The 17394-nt window shown below is 46.0% G+C and overlaps 1 protein-coding gene across 1 annotated transcript; it reads right to left on the minus strand.

The window, feature by feature from the left end:
- Window positions 1–616: 616 nt before the first annotated feature.
- NICOL1 (NELL2 interacting cell ontogeny regulator 1) lies at window positions 617–15942 on the minus strand. Its single transcript, XM_054633104.2, has 4 exons — window positions 15796–15942; window positions 15469–15620; window positions 6728–6816; window positions 617–2872 (listed from the first exon to the last, which is right to left on the minus strand). The coding sequence occupies exons 2-4, from the start codon at window positions 15584–15586 to the stop codon at window positions 2807–2809; spliced, it is 273 nt and encodes a 90-aa protein (XP_054489079.1). The 5' UTR covers window positions 15587–15620; window positions 15796–15942; the 3' UTR covers window positions 617–2806.
- Window positions 15943–17394: the final 1452 nt, after the last annotated feature.

Raw genomic sequence — 17394 nt, forward strand, 5'->3', positions numbered from 1 at the left:
TTCACAGGCTACCCCCTGCATTCCACCCTGTGTACAAACACCATGTGCCCAGGGCTATCAGCAGCAGTACTGCACCAAGAGGAGAGAAGACACAGATTGGCTTCAAAAGGTCATGAGCACTGCCTTGGCTCTGCAGCAAAAAAAAAAGTACTGGAAATGTTGGGTGGGAGAAAAAACTTTCTGTTTTAAGCACTCCTGCAATTAAACCCTTCTGCAAAATACAGGGTTTCTTCTAGTAAGTGGAGACTCAAGGGGTTCTGAATTTAAATTCACTTCCTGAGCAAAAATAAATTAAAACTATCTAGCTCCAATTTTTCTTCATGTCATCCTGTAATTATAAGGAACTTTATCAAAATCACCAAGTATAGAGTAAGGGGTCCTTAAAGAAACTCACAAAATCATTGCTGTACCTTTATTTCAAATAAGAGTGAGTTGAATTTTCTACTTCAGCAAATTAGAATATATTAATACATTTAGCTCGAATGCAAGGTCTTCTTATTTTTGTATTAAAAATAGCATTTTTTCTCTGTGTGTTTTCTGCCTAATTAAAGAACAGACATTAATTAATGCATAAGCACCATCAATTTGTCAAATCAGAAAGAAAGCACACCAAATATTATAATGCATCTTGCCCTTTTATTGTGTTGCATTATAGACAAAGAGAAGTACAGAATAATCATTCTGTTACAACCATAAAGTTGCAGTGTCACTCTGATCCCTTTGGGAGTCAGACAACATCCACTTGTCATTCATTCCACCTTTATATTGTCACAAGCTGCATATATCAAAATTCAACTGTGAGCAACCATATTTCTAAATGAAAACATGAACAAAAAACCCCATTTCTTGTTACAGGACTCTGCAAGATTCTTTAGGGTACCAGCAGAATAAGCATGCACAATATCAATACCAACCACAGACATGCTGCCCCCTGAAAAGGGGAGCTGTGCTGGAAAATTCACAGGTTCAGTGCTGGGACTCCATCTCCTGCAAAAAGCTGGCTCAAAAGCTGTGCATTACTTTGGTCCAAATATAAGTGGGAGTAAAGAAGCCAAAGGCTGGTATTTTGCAAGGAAGCTGTGTTAATCCTACTGTTTTCTTTGTACAATAAAATTTGGTCTGTGATGGTGCCACAGTGCAGTGAGATGCTACCAGAAGGGAGCTGCTGCTGTGTCATGCTGCTTCTCTTGTACACAAAACAGGTCCCAAGGACCTCTAAAGGGGTTTGCTGGGATACCACAAAGGACAAAGGGGATTTCTTGTTTGAAATGCAGGTGCAAGGAAGGTTCTCCTTGCTGAGAACCACACGCCTTTCAAACAACTTTGGCAAAATATATGGCAAGATGCTCCTTTGTGTCACTGAGTAGGACTGCACATGAAATAATAAGTTGGCAGTGGGTCAAAGTTCCCTATTTCCTTGTGTTTTATGTTGCAGACAAAATGGGAGAGAAGCAGTTTGGAAACATACAGACAGCTTCCATCCAAACTTACTGAGCAGGGTGAGAGCAAAATGTCAAAAACACCAGCCACCCATAGAAAGACAGACATACTGAAAAGAATTAGTAAAATTACTTTGAAAACTTCTTTTTTCGTTGATCCTGCTCCAATATTCTTGTTTGTATATAAGTTTTCAGCCTGATGCTCAAGCTGATACACAAATCTCTACTTTGGGATGATGTTTTAAGCCCAATGAAAAATGTATTATTATCAACAGGAACTTTCCACTGGGGCCATTTTCTGTTCTGCTTCCCAAAATAAAGGAAAAAATGCAAACAATGAGAAAGAATTTGCTATTCTCTTTTAAAGAGTAACAAGACACAATCTTGCTGTCTACTACTTCTACACTGCTTTAATTGTTTTGTTCTCTCTTGTCTCACACTGCAGCAGGAATACAAATAACATCAGCACTGTAACCCACCCTGACAGAGTGCTGAGTCCATGCAAGAACTAAGGACCATCTTGGTAGAATTTAAATATTTCCTAAAATACAGTTTGCAAGAGAGTCCTGGACAGGCAGGCATTGTGTAGGCTCTCTGCCAAAACTCTCTGTAGAGGCCACTTTGAGTGGTTCAATCCAGCATGTGATTTGCTTAATGAAAGACATTTCTCCAGAAGATTTTGGCAGATGCAATCAGTTCAACTGCCAGGCAGTATTCATGTGATTACAAATGTTACTGATCACATTAGATACTTAATAAATCTCTCCAAAAAGATCACAGCTACTGTGTGGCTCTGAAGAAATCAAAATTGTGAGACAGATTACTGTGTTTTCTGTGCACTGGACTATTGATACAATTGGGGAACAAATTCCTTCCTCGGACTGCCAAGCAGTCAGTGACAACTATTAATTTCTAGATAATGCCAAGTCTGCTTGTTTGTAAATGTTTATTTATGCATCATGGCAAAGTAGCTTCCTTTTCATGTTATTCTTCTATAAATACATTTAAAAATTTGACTTCACTAACTTTCACAGATCTATGGCAATTCACATAAGCCAAGAGACTGCCCCGAGAATCCAAGGACAATTTTTGGCTTGAAATACCAAAAAAAGCAGGATGCTATCCTTGCATAAAACCCATAAGCAAGACTTTGGCATTGTTTCTTCTCTTGACATTTCAGCAGATGCAATATCACATAGACTTATGACAAACCACAACAAAGCAAAAATAATCTGAGCTATACCTGTTTTGATAAAAATGCTTTTCCTTATGGTGGAGCACAACTTGCACTCTGTATCTTCCTGTAATTCACTGAACAGCATTTTAAAAATGAATATATGTCCATTGGCCAAATCCCAGTGCTCATTTCAGTGTATTGCATGAAAGCAATCACACAGGCCTCTCTTTTCTGCTCTCAGGAGGAGGGTTTCTGTCTGAAAAAAAAAACCAAACAAAAATCCATGAAATCAAAGAACTGAATATATTGCTTTAAAAGAGTCCATAATTGATTAGATCTAATCCCTCTGCACAGCTGTAGCCAAGGTGCTCTGCTGAGTGAAAAATCATTGTTCTTAATGCTGGTTTTCATCCAGAAAAAGGGATGAAACGAGTATATTCAGAACTGAGATGCAGGGAGAGTATTTTTATAGTTTGAATGTTTTCATTTTCACAGTTAACTTCCAGGGAGTATGCTGTCAAAATTATTAAAGTGTCCTTTATAAGCACTGCGACAGATTCCACTTTCAACTGCACTGCTCTTAATTCCTTGGTGGTGATTGATGGCTTCCTGTTGATGATGCCTTCAGCCCTGTATAATTTAATTGCACCAGACAGCAAGTGCTGAGGAGCCAGTTGTGCTCTCAGTTACACTGCTGGTTCTCTAGAACAACTCTGAGTTGAATCTAGCTGTCAGTCTAACCCTGTTGTCTGAAACTCGTAATCTTTCAAGGCAGATCTAGGTCTGAGTATGTGGTTCTTATTTCAATCTGAGTTAAATTACTGACAGTTGTTTTATTATCAGTACTTGAGCAAAAGCCTAAAAACCATTCCCAATATACATCATTTAAAATTACTTGCCGTTGTATTTGGAACTCCTTAGTGGAAAAGTATTTCCGAGCTTTTTTTCTCTGCATACAGGGGGGAAATATAATTTTAGGTCTTTAAAGATATTCAAGTATCATTTATTTAATTGTGATCAAATAACTTAAATATTTTGTGGATTCTTCTCACACTTTTGTGAAACAAAGGCTGAGCCTTTTGCATGGCACCATCATTTCAGAAGCCAATTTCTCATGAGACTCAAGATTGTTGGTGCAAGGAATTCACATCAGCAAGTGCAATTGTGACTGAAGAGAAACTTCTTCCTGAGCATATCTTGTGGTTTTCACCCTGTGGTCTGCGGTCCCTCAAGCAGTTTGCAGACTGGCCTTGAAGAGTTTCTTGAGGGGAGAAAAAATGAATTTAGTGGGTTTAAATTCACTGTGAATGTTTCCCATCTACACTGCAAAAACCCATTAGGAGTTGAAACCCACTTGTTAAGAAATTATCTCAAAGCTCTGTGAAACAACAGAAGGTCTTCTCCCTGCTGGTGCTCCTCTGTCCTGATACCTCCTGACACACTGGACACAGCAAAGGGCTAATTAACCATGGAGAAGGAGAAGGAGAAGGAGAAGGAGAAGGAGAAGGAGAAGGAGAAGGAGAAGGAGAAGGAGAAGGAGAAGGAGAAGGAGAAGGAGAAGGAGAAGGAGGAGAAGCTTTCCAAAGGAGAAGCTGGGCACTCCTGTGTGGTCCTGCTCCCCTCCTGCCTGGCCTGGGCAGCAGCACCTCTGTCCCCCAGCAGTGCCCACTCTCTGTTATTCACTTCTCAGACTGCAAGCCTGTGCCAGACAGGCTGTTTCAGAACGGCTTTCCCTCCCCTCCCCAGCCCTGTATCCTCCTCAACTCAAACTTTTGACACCCACCTTTGCATTACAGAGGGTTGGTTCACATTCCTTGCCTGCTTTCACTTATCAGCTTAGCTCAACGGCAGGCACTGCTCAGCACTGCTCCCTGCTTGCACAATGAAATCTTGGATGAGTGAATGCTCCCATTGTTAGGAGCCCAGGAGAAATCATAGAATCATCTTAACATCAAACAGGCTTATTGGATTTCACAGCAATGCCAACAAGCTGTCACTGCTACCACAAACTCTGCCTGGGTGTCACTCAGGACTATTTACGGGCAGGAAGAGCAGCTCTGGGAGCACTCAATTGCAAACTGAAAGACTGTGAAAGAGAGGTATCAATTACAAAAATTAATTGTGGGCCTTGATGGCATTGGCTTAGAAAGTCTCTGATATGCAGGAGCAATCCTGCATGGGGCTTGCCTTGTAGCAACAATTTCCAAGACTCAGGAGTTATTCAGTGAAGTTATTTGTGTGTCAAACTCAAGAAATTATAGCTGGTCAGCATGAGCCAAGCATCAGCAGTGGAGTAAGGATATGGAAGCTCTACCTGTCAGAGTATAGAGGGCCACAGTGTGCCATTTGTAGGGCCTTGGCTGCTGTATTTCACTTTAGTATCCCTGCATCAATAATTTGTGTTTAACCAAAGCATCTCTGATAGAAAGCCCTTTGGAGTATCAATCCAAAGGCTGGGAAAAGTGTACAGTAATACAGCCTTTATTTACCAGCAGTGTTAAGATCAGTTGTCTAAGGGTGGGTGATCCTACAAACAGCTGTTTAAGGTTCTGTTTGGTTTTGTGATGCACAGTTCCTGTGCCCCTTGCTCTGTAGCACTGGGAGCTGTCTCAGTCATGCCATGGCATGTCAGGCCTGTCCAGGTCCTCACAGGAACAGAAATTCCTCTTGTGGCACCCTGGCACCAGCTCCTCCCTTTAGACTCTGCCTCACCTCTCACAAGGCAGCGCTGCTCTCTGGTGGGCTGCACCCTCAGTCCACTCTCCAGGCAGAACAGACACCACAGACACATCTGAACACCTCTGTGCCTGGGATTAAGGAATTGTGCTGCCTCCATTGCATTCCAAAAAAATCTTTAACTTCCCAGCAAAGCCTGTTGACAGCACAAGAACCAGCACAGCTGCAATTGCACCTGGTCTTGACATGTCATGGGTAAGTACAAAACATTTCAGCTGACCCTAATCCAAACAAGTGGAACTCTGCTATGCACCAGAAGTGCCCAGCACAGCTGCTGGAAGTAAAGCCCCTCTACTGACACTTTACCACTTAAAGAGTTATTTATTATTACTCAAGTGCATGGGAAACTTTTGGAATGTAACCCACACTCAGAACTTTGTCCTAATCAGTTTGTTATTGATAGCTCAGGAAAGCTGAAGTCACTCCAACTTTATTGTTTTGGGCCTGACACAACTGCCCAAGGTCACAAGAAACCAAAGGCAAAGCTACACAATTGACTGATGGTTTGAGACACATAATTGATTTATGTCCCTTTGGTTGGCTTTGCTGGGAATGACAATTTGAGCTGAGTGTGACTGTAGAGGAGCCCTTAAGGAGCCCTCTCACCTGCCAAGAGGGATGGCCCTGCTCAAAGGAAGGAGTGGTAGAACAAGACATACATGGAGGGGGGCTTTATTAGAGGAGAGAGACCTTCTGCCTCTTGCACACTTCAGCAGCAGAACCACTGTGGAAATCCTACCCCAGCCAGTTTGTACATATTTACAAACCCATACATGTATGAATTACTAAAATCAGGGCATTTAACACACCCTCATTTTGCTCACTGAGACCTCTGGAGACTGCCACGTGAAGTGGCAGAATCCTCTGTGTGCTGTGATAAATGCATGAACAAATGTGCTTCTCCCTTTTCCACAAAGCATCGACCCCTGAGCAAAGGGGGTGAGTGTGTTTGCTTCCCTCTCCTCTGCCAGCCCTGCCTGCCACCTTCTCTCTCTGCTGCTCATTTCTGCTCCTGCAGTGAATAGTCAGTCCACAGCTGGAAAGCAATGGTGTGAGGCACAGAGTAAATCATCTGTCTTGTTTTCCTCTCCTTTGTACATCTTCTTTGCCTCTCCCTTTGGTGCAGGGACTGTCTGAGGTAACTCCTTAGGCTGTTATGCAAGAAGTCAGACTGGATGATCATTACTGAACCTCTGCAGACTGTGAAAAACGATCCGTGCTTGCTCTAAACCTATTTGCTGGGATGGGAGTGAGTCAGCAGGGATGTCACGTCTGCTGCAGCCAGCCAGGCAGCCCTGGCCGCCGGGAGATAAATAAAGGCCGAGGGAAAGGCAGAGATAAAGGCTGAGGGAGAGCGTTCCCGCAGGACACGTACCCGCGTGTCCAGGCTGTACGCCGTCTTCTTCAGGTCCTGCAACGCCCTCTGCATGAACTCGAACGCGTGGCAGTCAACGCAGGGCCGGCCTGCGGGGGAGGCACAGAGAGACAGCACTGTCACGGCAGCAAAGTGCAGTTCAGCAGCACAGTTTAGCAGGAAAGTGCAGTTCAGCAGCACAGTTTAGCAGGAGGAATACTCACAGAGCTTGCCAGGAGAAACTCCAGCTCTTACCAGGCACCCACACCTGCGTGCGTGCAAAATCAGGGCTCCTGTATCTATCTTTGTGCAAAATCAGGGCTCCTGTATCTATCTCTGTGCAAAATCAGGGCTGCCTGTATCTATCTCTGTGCAAGATCAGAGCTGCCTGTATCTATCTTTGTGCAAGATCAGGGCTCCTGTATCTATCTTTGTGCAAGATCAGGGCTGCCTGTATCTATCTCTGTACAAGATCAGGGCTGCCTGTATCTATCTCTGTACAAGATCAGGGCTCCTGTATCTATCTCTGTACAAAATCAGGGCTCCTGTATCTATCTTTGTGCAAGATCAGGGCTGCCTGTATCTATCTTTGTGCAAGATCAGGGCTCCTGTATCTATCTCTGTGCAAAATCAGGGCTGCCTGTATCTATCTCTATGCAAAATCAGAGCTGCCTGTATCTATCTTTGTGCAAAATCAGGGCTCCTGTATCTATCTCTGTGCAAAATCAGGGCTGCCTGTATCTATCTCTGTGCAAGATCAGAGCTGCCTGTATCTATCTTTGTGCAAGATCAGGGCTCCTGTATCTATCTCTGTGCAAGATCAGAGCTGCCTGTATCTATCTTTGTGCAAGATCAGGGCTCCTGTATCTATCTCTGGGCAAGATCAGGGCTGCCTGTATCTATCTCTGTACAAGATCAGGGCTCCTGTATCTATCTCTGTACAAAATCAGAGCTGCCTGTATCTATCTCTGTGCAAGATCAGGGCTCCTGTATCTATCTCTGTACAAGATCAGGGCTGCCTGTATCTATCTCTGTACAAAATCAGGGCTCCTGTATCTATCTCTGTACAAGATCAGGGCTGCCTGCATCTATCTCTGTGCAAGATCAGGGCTCCTGTATCTATCTTTGTGCAAGATCAGGGCTGCCTGTATCTATCTTTGTGCAAGATCAGGGCTCCTGTATCTATCTCTGTGCAAGATCAGAGCTGCCTGTATCTATCTCTGTGCAAGATCAGGGCTCCTGTATCTATCTCTGTGCAAAATCAGGGCTGCCTGTATCTATCTTTGTGCAAATGTGACAGGATCAGCAAAAACCACAGAGTGCTTTGCTGGGTGTGCTTTTCTGAGCATGGCTCAGATTGACTCTGCCTGCTGCTTCAGCCCCCAGCCTCTCCCGTTTGAACTGAAAATTGTAAATCAAAGGCAACTCCGATGAAGGGGAGAGAGAATGATGCATCTGACTCCATCATCAGAAGGCTAATTATTTTATTTTTTTCTATTATACTATGTACATTGTATCTAAACTGAATCTGCCATGCACTCACTCTTGCTCACAACTGCTCACACTGCACTCCTCTCTCATTCTCTCCTGACTGTCCCATGATAATCTGACACACACACACTTCTTGGCCCTGATAGGACAAGGAAACAAAACATCTTCACTGTGGGTAAACAATCTCCATATTGCATTCTACTCTAGCACAACACAGGCACAGCAAGCGAGATAAGAATTGTGTTTTCCTTCTTCTCTGCTTGTCTCACAGCTTCTCTCTGTTCAGAGGGCATGTGAATTCCACATTAGCCCTTCTCAGACATGGGTTAATTCTCAACAGATACACTGAAAATAGCAGTTTGCAGTGGTTCAGGAACCAGACAGGCAGGTCTGTTTTTACAGGAGCTCTTACAGAGCAGCTTGGCAAGGGACAATGCCAGATCTGTATTTGCTTCCTTTCACCTGCTGCTGTATTTTTTCTCTGCCAGGAATGCAAAGCATCCCACTGGCTCTGCAGCTGCTGCCAGTGTGTGTGCACAGAGGGGCAGGGCAGGGAAAAGGCAGAGACTGGAGGAGAAGGGGACTTGACAACTAAAATGGCTCACTTCTTTCCATGCTACCAGACCAGATTTCCAGCTAACTGCCTCTGGAACATTAATATCTTCAATCTTATCTTAATTTCTAATTTTAAATTCCTGTAGAGACTCCTCTCTGCTGTTGTCCCAAATGTGTCCAAGGAAGCTGGCACCTCTGTACACAAGTGTGAATATATTCATCCCTAAAAGTAAAGAAAACTAAATAATTGGTTTACAGAAAGAACTGTAACTAAGACCACAACATGGTCTTGTAAAAAGTCTCTCCCCATCTTTCTTATAGGCTCCCTCCAGGTGCTTAAAAACAGGGAAAAGGAGAAAATAGAATCACACAGACTGAGCTTTTTTGACTTCCATTCCCAGTAACACACCTGAAAAAACCCACCAAATTGTCTCTAAATGCCTGACATTTCTGCTCTGCCAGGGTTCACCCTGCACCAACCTCTGACTGTTTGAAGTTAATGATGTGTGAGTTTTCAGCAGAAGCAACTGCAGGCACTGGAGGAGATGCAGGGGGAATGGGGAAAGATGACATTTCCTACTGATCCCAGAGCCCCCCTGGTGGGGGGAGTGCTGAAATCCTTGTCCTCATGCAGCCACCTGTGCTGCTCTCCCAGAGCAGAGGGTGCAAAGCTGCTGCTGAGATGGCTGGGGAGCTGTGTGGAGCCAGGGACCTGCTGGGCACCCTGCAGCACCCTCTGTGCCTGGCACCCTCTGTGCCTGGCACCCTCTGTGCCTGGTACCCCTCTGTGCCTGGTACCCTCTGTGCCTGGTACCCTCTGTGCCTGGTACCCCTCTGTGCCTGGTACCCTCTGTGCCTGGTACCCCTCTGTGCCTGGCACCCTCTGTGCCTGGTGCCCCTCTGTGCCTGGCACCCTCTGTGCCTGGTACCCTCTGTGCCTGGCACCCTCTGTGCCTGGCCCCCCTCTGTGCCTGGTACCCCTCTGTGCCTGGCACCCTCTGTGCCTGGCACCCTGCTGCCAGCACTGCCTTCTGCCATGTACCTGGAGGAAGGGAGCAGCCAGAGTGCTTGTCAGTCCCCAGCAAGCCTCTCAGGGGTTTTGATCTATTCAGGAGGAGTTTCTCTCCCACCTGTCCTTCTCCAGCTCCCCTCAGTGCAAGTGGCATCTCAGGGAGACCTGGGGATCAAGGTAGGGATTTAATTCCCATTCTGTGAGAAGATGCAAAGTCCCCACCTCTGTCAGCACTGCTCACAAAGACTCTGCCTCTGCAGGCACAGGAGTAGTGACAGGATGGTTTTGAGCACACTTTAAAGACACTCAACCTCCTCCTGCTTTCAGTATTGCAGTAATTTAATTGTTTCCACTTCAGAGCATGAAACAGAGCCCTTAGAAAGAACCTGCATGCTCAGATGGTGTCAGCAAATCCATCATTCACTCAGTGTCATGCCCTGCTCCCTCTCACTCTGGTCTGCTCAGAAACACCTTGCCCTGGCTCCACCTCAGGGAGGTGCTGCATGCCCTGGAGTGCTGACAAGCACCAAAGTGTTCTCAAAATCAGAACCTGAAGGAGAAAAAAAAAAAATCAGGTGATAAGTTAATGTCTCCTGCTTCTGCAGTGGGGAGAAAGCACTTTTGAGGAGAGCCATGAATTCCATAATCTGTCACTGCTTGTCACGCAGGAAGTGTTCCCAGGGCTTTGTGAAAGCTGTGATGGGATGGTTGGGATCATTCACTGCTATTTATGACAGCCAAGTGCTCCTGTGTGGACAGGGGGGCACTAGTGGAATGGCACAACCACGCCAAGTGGTTATTTCACTTCTGGCAGTCCTGGGAAAGAAGCTGCCCTGGTATCAAAGCATCTTCTGCAGCAGAAGGGTGGTGGCAAAAGAGACACCTGCCTGTGCAGCTCTGAGTGTCCTGAATCAGACCTGCAAAGCTCCTAACACAGCACTGCCCTCCAAAGTCAGAGTGCACATGCAGCCAGTTTCAGCACATAACAGCATATTCACTCTTTACTGTCATTTATTGGGCTGTGCTCCATGGTGGAGGATCCTTCTCCAGGCACTGCTGTCTCTGGGTCAGGTCAGCATCCCTGCCTGCTGGGAGCCAGTAGCCAATGGCAGATACTCAAGGAAGACACAAGAGTAAGTGTCTGGCAATGTTCTCCTAGCCTAGCAGGATGCTGGAGGATATCCTGCATTTGGCTGGTGTTTCTACATCTGATAAGATAAGGTCTACATCTGATAAGCCCTCCATGAATTTTTCTCACATTAATTTGCACTGTTGCTTCCTGAATCCATGCAAACTTTTGTCATCTGCAACATCCTGTGGCAATGAGTTCCACAGCTCAGCTATTCACTGAGTGAACAAAATAGCATTCTTGTCTGCTCTGAAGTTGACATCTGCTGCTTTCATTTCCTGCCTCTAATTTTTGCAGTGGAAGAGACAGTTACTAAATAATCACCAACTTTGTCCCACTCAGGACTTTGATGTTCTCCATCACTCTCTGCCTTGGTCTGCTTTCCAGAATGAACAGCTGAGCTGCTAAGCTGACTTACCTCTGTGGATTTGACCTCTCTTCATGCCCACAATATTTTCAGCAAGGTGCCCATGGACATTTCCCCAACAGAAATATGCCTAAACATCTGTTTTACCAAACAAATCTGAATAAGCGCTGTTGCCAATAGGAACAATCCCACTGTGCTTTCTGTCCTTGGCTATGGCATCCCACACTTCCACTTGCTCCCAGCAGGAGTGACAATGCAGCTCCTCCCTCAGCTGGATCACTGACTTTTATCCCCCCAGAGCAGATCCTGAATGCCCAACTTCTGGGGCCAGGAGAAGAAACAGTGCAAGGAGAGGAGACCAGGTCATGGAGAGGAGAAGGGCAGAGGCAGCACAGGCTTACATCATCTTAAAGCAGCCATGAAACCAAATCTTGAGTCACATCATAGCAAAGTTTAGCAGAGTGCTATTAATTCCTTGCTGACAGCTGGAAACAGACCATCATTCATAGGGAGACTTAACAGGTCTGTGGATTAACATAATGAGAATTATCAAGAGTCAGCTATAACTCTTTAAATGGGTCCTGTCAGCACAAAGACTCTAAGTGTCTTTGTGTGTTTTGGGAGAAGTGAGAGAAGAGAAAAAATATATTTTTTGGCTTCTTCTTGGTGAAGACCTGGGACTGAAAGCACTGTGTAAGTCTAATTTACTTCCCCTTGCATACACTTGGTGTTTGTTCTTTGTATTTCATGCACCTTGGCTAATGAAAACAGACTGACCAGCTTCTGGTCCTCATATTCCATATTTTAGCTTCCACAGTGGGTGATCTGGGCTATAAATGCAATGGGAGGTTGGGGAAATAACTTTTTTTTTTTTTTCTAGTGGATTGCAGAGAACTTTAAAGAAAATAATCTGTGAGTATTAGTAGCACCACTTCAAACTTGAGCAGTCTTTTGCATATGCTAAGTGCTGTGAATAAAGTATAAGGACACAATTAATCATTGCTAATTAGAATTATGCATAAAGAGCTGTGCCTGGCTGTGTGACTGGCAGAGAGCAGGGGCTGGAGCCCCAGCCAGATCCCAGGATCTGGGACAGGACAGGATCTGTCTGCACTGCTAAAGAGATCTGTGACTCACTCTCATGCTCCTCTCCTGTGACTCCTGCACCTCCCACACTTGTAAGGAGCATTGCTGCCCCTGTCCTGCTCCTGGTGCTGCAGGAGGGACACATTCCTCCCACCAGCTGGGGGAGAGACCGTGGGGTCCATGTGGGGATGCTCCTGCTAAGGGTGCGCTGCCAGTGCCATGGCACACAGCTGGGAGCAGATGAAAGCATTGAGCACCACACTGCTCTGCCCTGCTGGAGGACACTCAGTATGGCCCCATCCCACATCCCTGTTAAGAATGTGCACTGGAGAGCCCTTTCCCCTCTGGGCCATCCTGGGTCCAGTTTGCCTGGGCTGACAGTGAGGCCCAAGTGCAGCCATGGGGAAGTGCTGCTCGTGCTGCAGAGGCAGTGCCCTCTGCAAGGGTCAGTGCCCACAGGGACCAGCTCCTGGTGAGATGTAGCCAGTGGAGCATCAAGGAAAAGATCCAGGAGTGTCTCTACTAGATCACACCAAAGTGAGTGCCTGACCCAGTGCCCAGTCTCCCACAACCTGCTCTCTTGAGGAATACTGGAAGTCTGGGAGCATCCCCAAGCCTTGAGAGTGGGATAGTTCCACTCTGGAACTCAGCTCTGTCTGACTGGCCTCCTCTCATGGACACAAGAGTGCCCAGGTCCATCCTAGCAGAGTACTGGAGTCATGTCCCCATGCCAGGGTGCATCCTGGGCACTGTTATACCTTCATGCCTTGGAATAGCATGAGAACAGGGCAAGTCTGGAGGGATGCATTCCCAAAGAGCCTCCCAGGTCTCAGGAGCATGCTAAGGCAGCCCTGAGCCAGAAGAAATGCCCCTGTATCTAACAGCCCTTTCTAGGATTTTTTCCCTTGAATTTAAACCAGTTCTGCAATCTCACACAAACATTTAGCATCCACAATGTCCTAAGGGAAGAGTTTCACAGGTTAACCATCAGGAAGAGCTCTGGCAGGCAAAGGAAAGTGTCTGGAGCACTTAGCAGCTATGCAGCTCTCTCCCAACAAGTGGATGATGAGGAGCATCAGGAGTTCCTTGTGGCTTTAAAACTCTGTCCCTGCAGCAGCCCAAAACAATTTACAGTTCACAATCAGCCTTGCTCCTGGCCTGGCCTCAGACTGCAATAGCATTTTGCTTTTGTAGCAGTGCTCACAGCCCCTGTTCCTGGGCATGGGGCAGTGTGTCTCTGGGTAACACTGCCCCAGAAACACTCTGACCTGCCCTGCAGTCCACACTCTTACATTCAGGAGTGAGACAAGACAAGGAATCTTCCTCAAAGGGACTCCACAGCCTGGCTAGAGAAGGGTAATAAGATGGTAAAAAGGTTCCTTGGTCCTGTAAGAAGGATGGGACAGACATTTTTGCAGGGCCTGTTGTGATAGGTCAAGGGGTAATGGTTCTGAAATAAAAGAGGGTCAATTTAAATTAGTTAAGGAAGAAGTTTTTTGCTGTGAGAGTGGTGAGGCACTGGCATGGGTTGCCCAGAGAGGTGGCAGATGCCCCATCCCAGGAAATGTTCAAGGTCAGGTTGAACTTGACTCTGATAAAGTTGAAGATGTCCCTGCCCATGGCAGGGGGTTGGACCAGATGAGCTCTAAAGGGCCCTTCCCAACTCTCTATGCTTTTATAATTCTTTGACACTTGGGTCAGAAATCCTGGCCAAGAGTTTTGTTCTGCAATTCAAATGGGAGTTTTCACTACACAAGTAGAACAAGAAACTCCTGTATACATTTTCCCAAATGTGTTGACTTGCCTGTGCTGACACAGACACACAAAGAGTATGAACAATGTATTTTCCAAGCCTGATTTTTTCTTTGAGGAGATAAAATGGACTACTCATCACAAAACTTATTAGAATTAATGAATTCCTAGGAAACAGGGACACAAAATAACAGTGAGATCTGGTTTAGAACAGACCAAAACTTTGCCCTAATTAAAAAAAAAAAAAAGATAATGGAAAAGAAAGAAATTCACCATCTAAATCCCATTAGTTTCATCTAATGGAATTAATTGTGAATAAAATGCAGTGACAAAATCAGACTTTGTATTAAATATTTTGATAGTCATATAGAAAGATAGTAGCTGTGATACAAAGTAAGCATGACTAAGAACTAGAGATTTGTTTTTATGCAATTATCTTACTTGTTGTTTTTTTTCCAGAGGACATTTTTGTTTCTAATGAGTGGCTATTTCCCACTTGCTGTCACCAAAACACCCCGAGAACATTGACTCCATCCCCTAATAACTTTGAACTATTGCCTCATTTTGGAGCTGAGAAAGTTTAGAGACTTACTCAAGATGACAGAGGAAGCTCATATAGAGCTGTGATTCAAATTCAAGAGCTCCCAGCTCTGTGGTGTGCTCAAGCCAGTCTGTCAGATTTATTTATTCTTTAGGTTTGCAGGATTTCAGAAATTTATATTTGCTTTCCAAATGCACTGTTTGGGTAAACACCCCCTGTGTTGATTTGTAGTAGCTACAAGAAAGTTGAACTTGACCTATTGTTCCAACCAAATAATAAAATAAGCAAGATGCAAAGCCCCAGCAGAAATACACACAAATTTTCTTCTAACAATAATCAGACTAGTAAGGACATCATAGGTATTGTGGCAAATCGATGTATATCAATTAAAACTATCTAATGAAATGAAACTCTCAAGAAGCACATCTTAGAGACCTACAAACAAAGAGCTTGAGCACAAGAGCAAATGAAAATTAAGAGTATGCAGTTAGCAATTTTCCCCTAAATAACTACTAATCCTCTGCTTGCATGCTGTTTCTGTGGCCGTTGCTTTCATGTGCTTTGCTGCCAGGGCACACACTCATCATTATCAGGCAGCAGCGGGTTGCCCTGGAGCAGGGAGCCCGTGCGGCTGCTGGGGGCAGTGGAGGAAGGCAGGCAGGGCAGGGTACGATCGCAGGAGGTGCGATTGCAGCAGGTACCTACTTTCTGCAGGGATGGCAGGGCAGGGTACGATCGCAGGAGGTGCGATTGCAGCAGGTACCTACTTTCTGCAGGGATGGCAGGGCAGGGTACGATCGCAGGAGGTGCGATTGCAGCAGGTACCTACTTTCTGCAGGGATGGCAGTGCCGGGGTCCTGGGCAGCCCCCACGAGCCCGGCGCTGAGCAGGCTGAGCGCCGACAGCAGCAGGATTCCCACCCGCGCCTCGCTCCGCACGGGCGCCATCGCTCCCGGCGATAACTCAAGCTGTCTTCCCTGCCTGCAAGGAGGAGAAGCAGTGAAAAACCAGCAGTTTGCTCCCTGCAGGCTGCTCACCAAGAAGCGGGTGAGATGTGCTGAGCCCGGAGCCCTGCAGGCACAAAGCCGCTCGCACAGGCCGCTGCCGGCCGCGCCGTGGGCCCCCGATGCACCCCAAGGACCAGCGTGCCCAGTACCTGCTCCTTCTCCTTGCCTGGGTGCCAGAGCCTCGGAGCAGCTGGGGAGAGCAGGCAAGGCTCCAGCAGGCACTGTGAGCATGCGCCCCTCCAGCATCCCCCCTTCCCTGATTGGGGTCATTGCCATGGAGATTTGCTATAGCAACGCCGAAAAATCGGAGCTGCCAAGTGGGGAAGGAGATTTAAAGGGACCACAATGTGATGGGTGGTCACTGCTGCACTCCTCCTCTGCTCCCAAAGGCCATGCCCTCTCCTTGGCAGGCACTGGCTGCTGAGACCCACCTAGGAGAGTCTTGGGCAGTTTTTGTGTTTGTTGCTGTTATTCCTGAAGGGACTGTGCTGAAATACTCAGCTCCCATCCCTTGCTTTAGCTGTAACTCACTTAAAGTGAGATCTCATTCTGTGAGGCATCAAATGAGAGAAAAACTCAGAAGTTTGCTTGGATAAATGAAGTTGCAGAGCCTGCTGATGGTATCCTGTACTTTGGGGAAGAATCCATTATGTCTTTGTTTAACTACACTGAAAATGAGGCCTTGTGAACAGCAGCACCCCTGGCACATGGACCAACCATGAAAACAGATCCTGCACAGCATCACCTTAGGGTGACCATGCTAACAGCCCAGCCAAAACCTACACACTGCAAAAGTTTAAGGATGCTCTCTTCAAGCTCAACTTTTGACCTGGGATCAGCTTTTATTTCTTTATTTGTTTATTTATTTATTTCTTGTGTCCTGACAAAGTTAAAGCAGGAAGCTTCCTGGAGAGGGAATCTGTGTAAGCACCTGGCTGACACCAAGCATTCAGACAGGGGAGGTGATACCTTTTGGAAAAGAGAAAGAGATGCTCTAACACCTACCTGCTTGCCCCAGAGCACAATTAAAGGCTCATTTTGCAACATAAGTGTTCAATTCATGGCTTTGTTGTTCTCTCACAGAAGGACACTTCATCTCCTCTCACCAAGGAGAGGCTCCAGCCTTCCTGGCCTGTACAGAATAACCACCCTGCCAGGCTGTGGAGGTACCAATCTTCCCAGACATAGACATAGTTTGTCCTTGGCTTTCTTCAGCCCCAGAAACTTTCACCAGCACTGCCCTCTGCTTCTATTTCACTTGTTCCTGTGGCTTTTTCAGAACTACATCTTACAGCCCTCCTTTCAATGCTTGTGCTTTTGGATCAGGTTAGTTTAAAAGTCCTCTCACAGGACTTTCTGGCAAAGTGGACATGCCTCTCTTGCAAGGGGGCAGCCCAGAGTTATGGAAGCAATTCCTACAAGAATGACACACTGACAAATATTTAGCCCACAGTGCAACTGCAACTCAAATTCCCTTGTGTGGAAGGTCCAGCAGGAGGTCTCAGCCACTGGGATCTGGGTGAGACTAGGCACACATATGCACCAACATGTCTCCACTGGCTTTATGAGAAGCTGAGACTCCTAATCCAAGCTCTGATGCTGGATGCCTGAAGTGAGGTTGTGTGAGATGGACCAGTTTTGCATTGTTTGTCTCATCTCAGGCCTCCCAGGCCTGTTACAGGAGCAGCTCCACAAGAGTCAGGATATAAACAAACATTATAGAGCCTGACTGTACACTCATCTAGGGC

This window comes from Agelaius phoeniceus, chromosome 4 (genome assembly GCF_051311805.1).
Source record: "Agelaius phoeniceus isolate bAgePho1 chromosome 4, bAgePho1.hap1, whole genome shotgun sequence".
Classification (NCBI taxonomy): domain Eukaryota; kingdom Metazoa; phylum Chordata; class Aves; order Passeriformes; family Icteridae; genus Agelaius; species Agelaius phoeniceus.

Coding starts and splice junctions, on each gene's coding strand:
- NICOL1 (XM_054633104.2), bottom strand. CDS start 15,586: ATGGCGCCCGTGCGGAGCGAGGCGCGGGTGGGAATCCTGCTGCTGTCG. Junction 6,817..15,468: donor CACTGCCATCCCTGCAGAAA/GTAGGTACCTGC, acceptor CCTCCCCCGCAG/GCCGGCCCTGCGTTGACTGC. Junction 2,873..6,727: donor CGTACAGCCTGGACACGCGG/GTACGTGTCCTG, acceptor TTTTTTTTTCAG/ACAGAAACCCTCCTCCTGAG.